Source organism: Juglans regia, chromosome 7, assembly GCF_001411555.2.
Source record: "Juglans regia cultivar Chandler chromosome 7, Walnut 2.0, whole genome shotgun sequence".
Classification (NCBI taxonomy): Eukaryota; Viridiplantae; Streptophyta; class Magnoliopsida; order Fagales; family Juglandaceae; genus Juglans; species Juglans regia.
Genome location: NC_049907.1, coordinates 19,387,420 through 19,401,480, shown reverse-complemented (window position 1 = coordinate 19,401,480; position 14,061 = coordinate 19,387,420). Strand labels below are relative to the sequence as shown.

General features: G+C 37.3%; 2 protein-coding genes and 1 pseudogene across 2 annotated transcripts; 2 read left to right on the top strand and 1 right to left on the bottom strand.

The window, feature by feature from the left end:
* Positions 1–600: 600 nt before the first annotated feature.
* On the top strand, positions 601–2,965 carry LOC108988449 (protein FAR1-RELATED SEQUENCE 5-like). The gene is made up of 4 exons (XM_018961709.2): positions 601–1,647; positions 1,768–2,523; positions 2,667–2,810; positions 2,897–2,965. Exons 1-4 carry the CDS (start codon positions 601–603, stop codon positions 2,963–2,965), a joined length of 2,016 nt encoding a protein of 671 aa, XP_018817254.2.
* Positions 2,966–3,448: 483 nt separating this feature from the next.
* LOC108988450 lies at positions 3,449–6,551 on the bottom strand. Its single transcript, XM_018961710.2, has 3 exons — positions 6,259–6,551; positions 3,928–4,087; positions 3,449–3,825 (listed from the first exon to the last, which is right to left on the bottom strand). The coding sequence occupies exons 2-3, from the start codon at positions 4,078–4,080 to the stop codon at positions 3,514–3,516; spliced, it is 465 nt and encodes a 154-aa protein (XP_018817255.1). The 5' UTR covers positions 4,081–4,087; positions 6,259–6,551; the 3' UTR covers positions 3,449–3,513.
* A 198-nt stretch (positions 6,552–6,749) lies between these two features.
* LOC108988455 lies at positions 6,750–13,968 on the top strand (annotated as a pseudogene).
* Positions 13,969–14,061: the final 93 nt, after the last annotated feature.

The window sequence follows — 14,061 nt, the reverse complement described above, 5'->3', positions numbered from 1 at the left end:
TGGGTGAATCCAAACTCGTCGAAGGGAATAATACTGGGAAATTTTAGTGTGCTTTATTTTTCAAAAACTGGAAATTAGTATATTGTTTTTAGTGAATCCAAACCCGCATGTAGTTAGTGAATTCTTTTTGATAAAGTTAGTATGCTTTGTGTAGTATCTCACATCTAGATATTTTCATTCATGAAATTTTTAGTACATCCATTGTTTTTAGTGAATCCAAACCCGTGTGCATTGTTTTTCAAAAGCTGGAATTTTTTTATTTTGATAAAGTTAGTGTGCTTTGTATAGTATTTTACATCTAGATATTTCTATTCATGAAATTTTTAGTACATCCATTGTTTTTAGTGAATCCAAACCCGTGTGCATTGTTTTTCAAAAGCTGGAAATTTTTTTTTTAACTTCATACTTGAGCTTGAATTGGCATACGCTTGATCTTGAAGCTTGTCCTTTCTTTTAATGAAGTTTTTCTACAGTCTATTATAAAAGGAAATGGGAGCAGAACTTATGGAAAGCAATGTGGTTTTCCGGTAATGCTTTGAGTCGGAGGATGAGTTAATGAATTACTATAAACATTACAGAAAGCAATGTGGTTTTCCGGTAATGACACAAAGGAGTAAAAGAGAGAAGGATGGGACTGTGAAATATGTCACTGTGGGATGTGCTCGGGGTGGCAAGGCACGAAATAGGGCATCAAACGTCTCCAAGCCTCGGCCAACAAGCAAAACAGACTGCAAGGCAAGGATGAATGCCATGTTAAAGGATGGGAAGTTGTGTGTCACATCCGTATTGAACACACACAATCATGTGCTCAGTCCAAAAAAATCCAGGTTCTTCAGATGCAACAGAGAAGTTAATGAGTCTGTTAGGAGAGTGTTGGATACAAATGATGAGGCTGGCATACGGATTAATAAGAGTTTTCATGCTCTTGTCACTGAGGCGGGTGGGTTTGAGAACGTACCATTTGGAGAAAAAGATTGTCGTAACTACATTGACAAGGCACGACACCTGCGTCTTGGTAAAGGTGGTGCTCAAGCGTTGTTTGAGTATTTTAGAAGGATGCAATACAAGAATGATGGCTTTTTCAGCCTTATGGAATTGGACGATGATGATAGACTGAAAAGTGTGTTTTGGGCGGATGCCCGTAGTAGAGGGGCCTACAACTACTTTGGAGATGTGGTAACATTTGATACCACATACTTGACAAATAGGTATGGAATGCCATTTGCACCGTTTGTGGGTGTAAACCATCATGGACAGTCAATCCTATTGGGTGCAGGCCTTATTTCAAGTGAGGATACAGAATCATTTGTTTGGTTATTTAAAGCTTGGCTTGATTGCATGGATGGAAAAGCACCTAATACTATTATTACAGATCAAGATCGTGCTATGAAAAATGCCATCGCCATTGTCTTTCCCAGCACGCGGCATAGATATTGCTTGTGGCACATATTGCGAAAGGTCCCAGAGAAACTTGGTTCCCATGGTCAATACAAATGTGGCCTGAAAAGTAAGTTGCTATCTTGTGTATATGACTCTCTTACAATTGAGGAGTTTGAGAATTCTTGGAAAAGCCTCAATGATACTTTCCACTTGCATGAAAATGCATGGTTGCAAAGCTTATATGCGGAAAGAGAGTTTTGGGTACTGGTATATTTAAAGAACTCTTTTTGGGCTGGAATGAGTACAACTCAACGCAGTGAGAGCATGAATGCTTTCTTCGATGGCTACGTGCATGCTAGAACAAATCTTAAAGAATTTGTTGATCAGTTCGACAATGCTCTGAAGAAAAAAATTGAGAACGAAAACCAAACTGACTTCAATTCATTTAACTTCACCATTCCTTGCATATCACACTTGGCTCTTGAGAAGAAGTTTCAAGATGTATACAAAAATGCAAAATTTAAGGAGGTTCAGCAAGAAATAATGGGAATAATATATTGTCATTGTCGTTTCGAGAAAATGGAGGGAGTAATTGCAATTTACTCGGTCGATGATCAAGTAAAGGCTGAAGATTTCATCAAGGAGGTTACGTATACTCTTTACTTTAATGAGGCCGAGTGTGAGGCGAAGTGTGTTTGTGGGTTGTTTGAGATGCGAGGGATAATATGTAGACATATTCTTGCAATCTTTTCAGCTAAGAAAGTTCGTGAGTTGCCAGAGAAGTACATATTAGACCGGTGGCGGAAAGACATAAAACGGACTTATACTTTTATTTCGACCAATTATGACGCTGTTGATCGGAGACCTGAAACTGTTAGATATAAACGTATTTTGAGAACTTTCAATGAGGTAATAACAAATGCAGTTTCGACCGATGGGCATACTGAGGAAATTATTTCAAACTTGATTGCGATGAATGAGGTTTGGCGCACATCGAAGCCCTCCAACACGGATTCCAATGTTGGAGGAAGTACCGTGAATGCATTCACAGAAGGAAGTTCCAAGAAGGTTCTAAGTCCCCATGTTGTTAGAGGCAATGGAAGACCCCTGTGTAAGAGGAGGATGTCCACGATGGAGGAAAGAGTGAGGAAAATTAAAACTAAGACTGCGAATAAGAGAAAAGATAAGGAAAAAAGTTACACTGTGGTAGGAGCATATTTATTGTCATTATTACCTAATATTACTTATACTTACTTCTAAACTCTAATTATTTTTTATGTTTTCAGAGGCGTAGATTGGACACCGAACCATTGGAAAGCACTGAAAACCAAGTCGGCCTATCGGAAATGAGGATACAAGAAAATGTACAAACTCCCATAATGGTCAATGAAGAAAGTGGACAACATCCGGTGATGGGGACACAAGAAAGTGTACACTTTCAACTTGAGGTCAATTTTTTGTATAGTTAGTGGTTTTTATTATGTGGGTCTTACTTTGTCTACTATTATGTTCACAGATACAACTAGGAATGGATGGAACGCAGCCAGAGACGGCAGATGGAACGCAGCCCAGCAGTTTCTTGTAGCAAGAATTTGGGTGGAATCTGGGTGTTGATGTTCACATACAACACTTCGGTTGAGTGTTGATGGAATTTGGGTTGTTTGTGGGTTTGTTGGCATGTGTGTGTTTATTATGATGTTTTGTTTGAGTATGTTATGTATTAGTAGTGAAAGTGTACGTTTTGTATATGTGGCATTATATTTGAGGCCACGCTTTGCACATTTTGTATCCAAGTACGCTATATATGTAAATTTTAGTTTCTATCCAAGTACTCAATGTATGTGGTTTTGATTGAATGTGAATGTTTGATTGGTTATGAGTTGAAGATCATATTGTGTTTGATATTGCCTCTTATGTCCACATGGAAAAAAGTAACTCAATAAACCTGTAGTTTAGTCCTGTCAAATATTTTCACGCATCTGTCTAATTTTTTAAATAACTCCTGACATGTTCAGACAAAATAAAGTCTTAGGAATGAAAATTTTATACAAATCAGAATAACGTCTCAAATACATAATTTCAAAGTCTCGACTTACAAATGCTAAGTTTCTATAAAATACAAATACAAACTCGTCAACGCAGTGAGAGTATCAAATATAAGTACATAACTATGGCTATTAGCCAAAGTACAAGAAATAGTTTGCGTGCATGTAGCATGTCGGCTTCTTGACTGCGAAACTGGACGTGATCATTATGGAGTGCCAACTCCCTCTTCTCGAACTCTGCTTCTCTCTTTTTAAGTTCTTCATCTTGTCTTAATACTTCTGCTTCTCTCTTTTTAAGTTCTTCCTCTTTCTTTAATACTTCTGCTTCTCTCTTAAGGAGGGCTTGCTCTTTGTATTCACTACTATCAGACCACTTGAAAAAGTTGCACTGTGGTAACCCCTGATTATAAATAAATAATCAAGGCAACTTGAGGTCAAAATTTTTGTCATTAGTACAGTAATATGAAAACATAAACTTGCAAGTCCTATTAATTGCGTCTACCTCTTTGTTGTAGAGTGGACACCCAAAGAAAGATCGCCCCGGATTTCTTCGAGTATTTAATATTCTAAGTACAGCTTGATTCCCACAGCTGCACATTGGGACGTTGCTCGATGTATGCTTAAGCAACGATGTTGAAGCAACTGATGACGACATTCTAAATCTGAAAGAGATGTGAGACATAACATCAGTTATCATCATATTCACTTTGCACTAAATTTCTATAACCTTGACCATTTTCTAGAGGTTACCCACTTTTGAGACTTTAGATGTGTTTTACATGAAATATACTATTATGTAGCACTATACTGATATGAATAAGTTGTTGGATTTTGAACATGTGTTTTGTACAACCAGGTGCTCCTTGTTTTCTAAATTTACTTATGTTCTGTACATTATAGATGTAACTTATTTTTCCATTAAATCTAGACTGTACAGAATTATCCCAAAAAATAATGGATATGGAGATATGCAGATTTGTTATAGATGTGTTCTGTACATTATAGATGTGTTCACGTGCATGCAGAAATGCATATGGAGGCAAGGGAAGATATGCAGATATGCAAATTTGTTATAGATGTGTTCTGTACATTATAGATGTGTTCACGTGCATGCAGATATTGATATGGAGATATGCAGATTTGCATGCATATGGAGATTGCATGCAAGAGTTTTTCCCAAGTCCGCCCTCTGACCATTCAGTTGCACCCTAACAGGTTCTTCTGGAAAATAGTATGGAGACAATTCTTTTAGATATATATTGAAATATAAATGTTTGTGAATTTCTGGTAGAGCATTTTCACTAATCTACTTTAATATTAGAAGAATACTCAAGCCAGCACCTAAACGTTTCTAGGAGAAAGGAAGATCATAAGACAGCACCAGACATATAAAGTAAACAATTCAACGTTTGATAACCAAAAGAAAAACTCTCCATTTGCATTGTTTGTTTATTTAAAATAATAAACAAACAATGCTATCAAGCAGTTGAAGATCATCTAATTTAGATAGTGGGAAGAAAGGTTCAAATGCTGTCTATGTATTGTATAATCTTGTCACTCACACATTTATCTTGTAAATATATTAAGTTGACAACTGGAGCTTAGTTTCTCTTCATCAAGATTCTTTTAAGCAAGTTTTTCCCCCATTGATTTCAATCATTCCGTCTAGTTGACTGAAGTCCGGGGTACAAAGTTTTGAAATTTGTCTTGGGTCTATTTGCTTCTGTTTTTTGGATTGAATGTATTACTAAATTGTCATCGTATATACATGCAAATGAATATCTTGCTTATCCATCAGTGTTATTTTATGGCATAAGATCTTTAAATCTTACCCTATTTCTTATGTTGATTTTCCTAGGGCTGTGACTAAACTGAACGGCTGCTTACATATTTTTTGTATTTGTTTATGAATTCTTCTTCTTTTTTTTTTTTTTTTGAATTCTTTTGAATGGAAGTTTTTATCCATAACTTGAATGTGCTGGCAGATTGTTACTTCACCTTGAAGGCAAGGAATGCTCAAAAAGGTGGAGCAGCAGCTATTCTTGTTGCGGATGACAGGATTGAACCATTAATTACCATGGACACTCCTGAAGAAGAGAAGGCTGATGCTGATTATCTATAGAACATCACCATTCCTTCAACTCTTATTAGCAAGTCTTTGGGGGATAGCATTAAAAAAGTTATATCTAAATGAGAGATGGTTAATTGTATCTTATTAGCTAAAAAAGTTATATCTTATTAGTTGTTCTTCTCCACCACAAACCTTGCCACAAACCTTGCAAATTCTACATACCCGTACAAGTAACAACATCAACTATTCTCCATATACCCCATAATAAAATTCAAGTTTTGAGCTACAACATCAACTATTCTCCATATACCCCATAATAAAATTCAAGTTCCAGCAAAGCTCAAAATCTACATACTTGTACGGGTATGTAGAATTTGCAAGGTGTTACTTGCATTTAGATTGATAATGTGGTGTTACTTGTAAAAAAGAAGAAGATTGATATGTTGTGCCAAATGTATGATTTTTTAACCCATCACGCCTTCCAGGGATATTCAGAAAGCCACACAGAATTTTACAACCATTTTGGGACAAGGGTCATTATCAATCCAAATGCAATACAAGCAAGCCAAATGCTTTTTAGTAATCAAACCAAGACAAGCAATCAGACCAAGACAAGCAATAGAGAGAATTATTATCGAAAAATTATAAAAACACATACAATGATTCAGGGCTAACAACGAAACAACAATTAGCACTTATAAAGCAAAACGAAATCATAAGGAGAAACGAATGAGTATAAGTAGCTTGGGTTAGGAACGTAACCTAGGATGGCGCCGATTGGTGGATAGCTGGAGCGCGATTCTTCCTCGGCGTCGTACAGGTGCGTTAGGGTTAGGTTTAGATTTGGGAGAGAGACGGGCAGGGGAGCGATTCGATGAAAGGAGAAACGAAGAATAAGAAAGGGGAAGAAAAATTGAGAAACAAAGAGGAGATTCGATGAGTATAGGGAGGTACGTACCTCGTGCTTCGAAATCGTCCTGGGAGAGCAGAGAGTTCGTCTCTGGGAGAGAGGGAGGGAGACGGATCGAAGAAGAAGAAGAAATCCAAAACGCCGCGTTTTGGTTCACACAGGCACCCATAAGAGTGGAAACAAAACGCACCGTTTTATTTACTCCAAAACTGTGCGTTTTGTTTCCACGTAGGATGTCGTCCGCGGGGAGGCCTTACTCGTGACTGCGTTTAGACTTTTCCTTCTCTTTGATCATCAAAAGCCTCACAAAACTGACAAAAAATTCACAACTCTTCAGAAAAGACAAAAAAGTTAAAAGGGCCTCAGTTACCACCATAAACCCCACGAGGCGCCGGCGCGCCGCCATGCAAGCCACTCTAGGAGCCCCGACCCCGCGCCCTGCCCTGATTCCCTCCAAATATGGGCATCGCAGTCGCCACCCAAGTAGTCACCGCACCTCCTTCTCTCTCCGAGCGTCTTTGTCCTCCCCACCTCCACCATCTGTCACCGTGGACTCTTCATCCCCACCACCCAAACCCTCAAGCTCAACAAGTACAGCTCCCGCGTCACGGAGCCCACGTCCCATGGTGGGTCTCAGGCGATCCTCCATGGTGTGGGCCTCTCCGAGGATGACCTGTCGAAGCCCCAGATTGGCATCTCGTCCGTCTGGTACGAGGGCAACACCTGCAACATGCATCTACTCAGGCTCTCCGAGGCCGTCAAGAAAGGCGTCCGAGAGGCCGACATGGTTGGCTTCAGGTTCAACACCGTTGGGGCCAGTGATGCTATATCTATGGGGACCAGAGGCATGTGCTATAGCCTGCAGTCGAGGGACCTCATCGCTGACAGCATTGAGACAGTGATGAGTGCCCAATGGTACGATGGGAACTTATCTATTCCTGGTTGTGACAAGAATGTGAGTCAGGCAACTCTCCATCTTTTTGGGAGTAGTTTTGGGAGCTTTTGGTTACTGGGTTTTTCCTGGTTTTGAGTTTTCTGTGATGGGTATTGGTGACTGCTTTTGGTTTTGAGTTTTCTGTTATGACCCAAAATAAACTGTGTTTAATTTCTCATATTTTCCTTTCTATATGTAACTCTGTTTTCCTATTTGACGCTTCCTACTTTCCTTTTCACGTTTTTGTTGACCTTAGTTATTGGCTTTTCAATATATGTTGGTTGCTGTTATGTTGTGTTGAGTTACATGGGATGGAAGGCACTACGTATTGTTCAATGCCTCTCTGTGTTTGTTCCCTTGAAGAACTCTATCAGTGAGCTCGATCGACTGTGGTGGATATTAAAAACTGATGTAAAGAGTTGGGCGGCTGTTATAATGGTGACATTAAGCTCTTAAATTGACATTACCTTGTTTCTCTTTTATGCTCATCTATATGTGTTCTATATCATTTGAGAAATACTAGGGTGTGTTAAGAAATATTAGAAGTATTGTGTCTATATCATTCTCCTTTTAAAATAAGCTATGATTTCAGATGGTGTTAGAATGGAGATGTTGATTTCGAATCTTGAATCTACACTTTAACCCATTTAAGTTAAATTTGGAGCTGGAATGAGACATAAATTTTTTATATAATCTCATTTTATTTCTAAACATAATTCAAATATAAAATTTTCAAATTAATCATTATAATTTTTTAAAATTAATCATTATAATTTTTTCAAAATTTTAATTAAAAAATAAAAAATAATTTTAACTTTTTCAAATCTCAAATAAAAATAATATTATAAAACTATATTCTTATAATATTTTAACTTTATAAGATTTTTTATTCAATTTTTTCTCTCTCATTTTTTAAAATTTTTAAAATATTTAATTTAAATTATCCTACTATTATTTATCAATTATCTTATTACTATTTATAAAATTATGATTTCATGGGAGTGTAACAATCGTTTTTTGTTAGTTCCTCCTGGAGTTGGTTTCAGACGGCTTGTCTTGCTGGCAGTCTGTTAGAAATTAGTAGTCAAAAAGTTATAGATACTTGGATAAACAGATTCTCTCATTGAGCGTGCATGTGTATAAATACTATTTGTACGGCAGTTAATTAATGATCATCTTCTCTATCTTCTTCCTCATCTTCCTTCCTCTGCTTTAATTTCTTTCTTCTTCTGTGTTCATCAACTTTCCTACACAGCTTCGTTTCTGACAAGAAAGGCCGGGTATTTTGTTTTTATTTATTTTTTCATTATTGACTTTCTGAGCTTCTCTGTTTCTAGGAGGAGTTTTGTTGAAGATTTACCCATGGGAACAGATTTGTTTTTGGTTTATAGTTTTATACTACTGCTGCTCGCTATAGTCAGCTAATCACTGTTGCTGTTGACTCAGTATTATTGTAAATGTCTTTTTGAGTAGACTTGTGTGTCTGGGCCGCCCTCTGTTTGCTTGTGAATTGTACAATCTTCTGTGAATCTTATACTGGTAATATTTTGCAGATGCCAGGCACAATTATGGCAATGGGTCGGCTTAATCGACCAAGTATTATGGTTTATGGTGGAACTATCAAGGTTTGGGGATTGACCTTGACTGCATAAAATTCCTTGGAAGAACTAGTATTTGAGTCTGTAACCTTTAATATTTTACCTATAGAACCTTAGCATTCGTTTCAATGCAATAGTCCTTAAGTGAATATTGGCATAAGAAATGGTATCCAGCATCAGGGTCAGTGCTTCCTCGTTGCGTTTTGTTAAATGTAAAGACTTGTCCCTTTTAAGATGAAATTTGTACTTAAATTAAAAAAGGACATTTCTTTGGTCAAAATAGGGATCATTTAGACCCAGCATCTGGCTCAGTTCTTTCTCATCCCATTTTGTTAGACAGTGGAATTTTTGTTTTATGTGATGTAAAAGTATCTTCTGTAATTGTTTATTTTGCAGCCTGGTCATTTTCAAGGCCATTCTTATGATATAGTGTCTGCCTTTCAGGTATACAACTGAGACTGATTACTTGTAGATTATAGTTATATGTGGTTTCATTGATGTATAATATTAGAGTAATGCTACGTACAGTCGTGAAGTGCTCAAGTGCCGTATAGTCACTTTGAAAAGAGTGGGGTCCAATATTAAAAAATTAATTTTTTATCATGTGGGTCCCGTATTTATTCACTTTTTCCAAACTAATTGCACAGTGCTTGCACACTCACGACTGCAACTATCATTTGTCATAATATTAACCCTCTAGATTTTACTATTATGCATTTTCTTTTTCTGCCTTCTCTGAAGTCTTTCTCACGTTGAACAGAACTAACAAAGAATTGATAGATATCTGGAGTGCTTCTTTATTTTGTTTGCACAGTATTTCGAAACATGGAGCAATTTTCCTGGGTAGATTTCAAATGAACTATACCTATAAGTTAGGACAAAAAGTAATTATTTCAGGCAACAGTTTTCTGTTGCCTAAAAACTATAAGAGTACAAATCATCGATTGTTATTGGAATTGTAGAGTAGGGACTGCAAGTCATGTAGCTGTGACTGGTTGTATATGTGTTATGTATATGTAGCTGTGCTTAGAAAGGCACCTCTTTATGTTTTATGCTATTGCATTGCCAAATATTCAATGACTTTTGACATACTGTAATCGATTATTTATTGATCTTGCTTGAATAGCTTTTTCCTTAATTGTGTATCTGATTATATGCAAAGGTCATGTTTAGTTAATTTTTCTAATTTCTGCTTTCATACGATAGGCTCGTGAAAAATAAGGATAATCTGAGTCATGTAAATGTTGTAACTCATTCATTTGTTATCCTAACATTACAACTCGTATGTCTTTTAACTATCAGTGCAGTGTTATGGAGAACTTGTGAGTGGGTCCATAAGTAATGAGCAAAGGAAGGTTGTAATCCATAACTCATGCCCTGGGGCAGGGGCTTGTGGTGGGATGTATACTGCCAATACCATGGCTTCTGCTATTGAAGCTTTGGGAATGTCTCTGCCTTACAGGTAGACATTTATCTTAGTCTGATCACTTGAATTGCAATCAGGTAGCATTGTTGTTATTATCCTCTTTTTTGTTTTGTTTCCCTAATAGCTCTTCGACACCCGCTGAAGACCCATTGAAGTTGGATGAGTGCCGTTTAGCAGGAAAATATCTTTTGGAATTACTAAAGATGGACTTGAAACCACGAGATATTATCACTCCAAAATCCATTCGGAATGCCATGGTTATTGTTATGGTACTAGGTGGCTCTACAAATGCTGTGTTACACTTGATTGCTATTGCAAGGTGAGGGGTCTTTGGTACCACCAGATTTTCCATGAATGACATTGATTGAATGACATGATAGTGGCTGACAGTGAAATTCTTTGCAGGTCTGTTGATCTGGAATTAACACTTGATGATTTTCAGACAGTCAGCAACGAGGTTCCATTCCTTGCAGATCTTAAGCCTAGTGGCAAATATGTCATGGAGGATGTACACAAGGTCTGTCTTTTATCTTGTCGTGTCCTAAATTCACTAACTTCTATGAATGGCCATTGCAAGAGAGTTTTCTTTTTCAGTGCATATTTTTATATGGCTTTGTTTGTCACCATTTCCTATGCTTTGTTGTTTTGATAGATTGGAGGAACGCCTGCTGTCATTCGCTACCTTTTGGAGCATAATTTTCTAGACGGGGATTGTATGACTGGTACACACATTTTTACTATTGCATTCATATGTAATTCCTTGTAGTGGTCTCATATTAACCAATCAAGATGTACTTTCTTTATAGTCACTGGGAAGACATTGGCTGAAAATGCAGCAAGTTTCCCTCCCTTGGTCAGAGGACAGGTTTGCTGACTTTTTTTTTTTTTAGTTTCCATTCCCGAGATGTACTGATTGCAATGTTTCTGTTGCTTTTGTTGTTGATCAATGAAATTTCAACCCAACAAATGCAGTTCTATCTTGCGTTTCTTCCCCATTCAGGATGTAATATGACCGTTGGGAAACCCAATAAAGAAACAGGCCACCTCTAGATATTATATGGAAATCTTGCACCAAATGGTTCTGTAGCAAAAATCACTGGAAAAGAGGGGCTATATTTCTCTGGTGCTATTTTATGTTCTGCTTTTGTACTAGTATTCATAAGATTCCAGGTTCTATTTTTAATGTTCACTCTACTGCTAGAATTTTTAAATATTTATTACAAAAGTGTTCTCCAGATCCTGCACTTGTCTTTGAAGGAGAGGAATCAATGATTGCAGCTATCTCAGAGGATCCTTTGAGGTTTAAGGTATGTGTCGGAGTCAACGTTGTTGTGTGATCATGTCTTAAGAGGCAGCAGTTTGTTATGTCGTGTTACTAAATGGTAAGGAGTTCAGAGCCCATAGTTGTTTGAGTCGATGCAGAGGATTGGATAAATGTCTAGGTCTCTACCATGCCTAATGTTTTTAATATCTAGCTGTTGGAAAGCAGAAATGACTTGCCCAAAAATCAGCTCATGTATTTCATAGTTACTTTGGCTGCTAAACTTTTGGCTCCTTTTATCTTGGAAGGTGAAAAAAATAATTTTAGGTCTTTCCTTTGGCAAAATGGTAACATTATGAATGACTAAATCCCTAGAGTTGGCTCAAGTGGTAAGGACCTTGTTCTTGGCGGTATGCTCCCTCTTGGTCTTAGGGTCGAACCCTTGGTTGCAAACAATTTCTAGAGGTCATGTCTCATTGGTGAAAACCCGATGATTTAACTAATCCAAGTGATGGGAACGCATAGCTTTGTGACTAAGCACTTCTTTCCCCAAGGGTCGCTTTTCTCATGTATCATTTAGCCTCTGTAGCAAAGGATATTTTCTTGTGTGTTGAATACAGTTCTCCCTGCCATCTTTTTCCAAACTCTGTTTTGAGGGGCAGAAGCTTACTTTTCAGGGCTCTTCAGAAGTAGTGTGCCTTGATTATTGCTTATACATTCTATGCAGACAAGAATAATATCAATTCTCCACCAAAAACTCATGAAACTTTTAGTTTAAATGGCCGTATTTTAGGAGCATCCATATTCAAAATTTTGATTCCTAGTATTGATAATTTTCAAATTCTCTGCCCGTCTTTGATTCCTAGGCATTGCTCATTCTCGACTCTTCAAATTTGTATACTTATTTAAACCGAACTATGTGATGTGTTTCTCTTGTTCCTATTATTTTTCTAAAAATCTTGGCATTTATTCGTCACATTCAAATGTTAGAAGCATCCTTCGTGGACTTAAATATCAGTATCTTCTTTGGTTTTTTGTGTCGGGTCCGGTCACAAGATTTTATCATGCAACTCAGATGTTGTTGTGATATATGATTATCAGAGGGGAGAGGGGCCTAAGGGAGGACCAGGCATGCCCGAAATGTTAACTCCAACAAGTACAATAATGGGAGCAGGTCTTGGAAAGGTTTGGTATTAAATCCCAATTTTTAGTTTATTAGTGGTCTGTTCTTGTCTAGATGTGAGTCAAGTGTCATTATCCTCTAGTTTTCTAGACTGTGAGACTTGTTAAATGCTTCGTTGTTGTGTTCAAATTCTAGATGACTCAACTTATAAGGTTTCTTCAATGTCATATATCTAAGTAAAAACTGATAAATTGGTTACTCCTAGATATATCTTTTTTCATGTTCATTTTGCCAATATGGTATTTTTCAAGCAAAATGCTTGAAACTATTTGACGACAGATGTTTCCCAAGAATGACATGTTTGTTTGGATATTGCTTTTGATTGCTGCAGGATGTAGCTTTGTTGACTGATGGTAGGTTTTCAGGAGCTTCGCATGGATTTGTTGTTGGCCACATATGCCCTGAGGCACAGGTGCACTAGCCATTTATTCATCTAGATGATTAACTACATTTAAAGGGGGGAAGTGGTGGAGTTACATTGTTCACTCACAAAATACCACTTATTTCTCATTTTTCAGTCCAAATACAATCTTAACAGCTAGACCTTAACCGATGGTGCAACTTGAAAAATGTGAAACTTTTGGTACTTTAGGGTGAAAAATGAGAATCCTACCAGATTATCATTCACATATCAAAATAATGTATTGCGAATCGTTTGCAGGAAGGTGGTCCGATTGGTTTGATTGAGAATGGAGATATCATCGATGTTGATGTTTAGAAGAGGAGAATAGATGTTCAGACATCAAATGAGGAGATGGAACAGCGTAGACCGAAATGGACTCCGGCTTTGTACAAGGCAAACAGAGGATTTCTTTACAAGGTATGTGTGGATCGAGTTTGCCTTGACATCCATGTTTTGTGTATCTTAGTTTTATGTATTTATTAAAGAAATGCAATCTTATATATTTGCAGTACATCAAGAACGTACAGTCGGCTTCAAAGGGATGCGTGACAGATGAGTAGAGAGAACATGTTAGTAGATGGCGTATAGTGTGGCAGCCAGCCCCAAGAATACATGCCATTCGAAGCCTTATTGAGGCTAGTTTTGGGATGTTAAGCTAGTCAACTTCATTTTTTTCAGTGCCTTATTGCCTTACCTTACTTTTCTGATAAATTTTTGGAGGGACCAAGTCAGAATAATGCAGTAACTGCAATACTTGCCAAGGATAACAAAGGAAGTTTTGTACTGAAGTACTTATCTCAAGGGCATCGCAATAATCTTTTCATGCAGGGCATCGCTATGGAACGTAAGC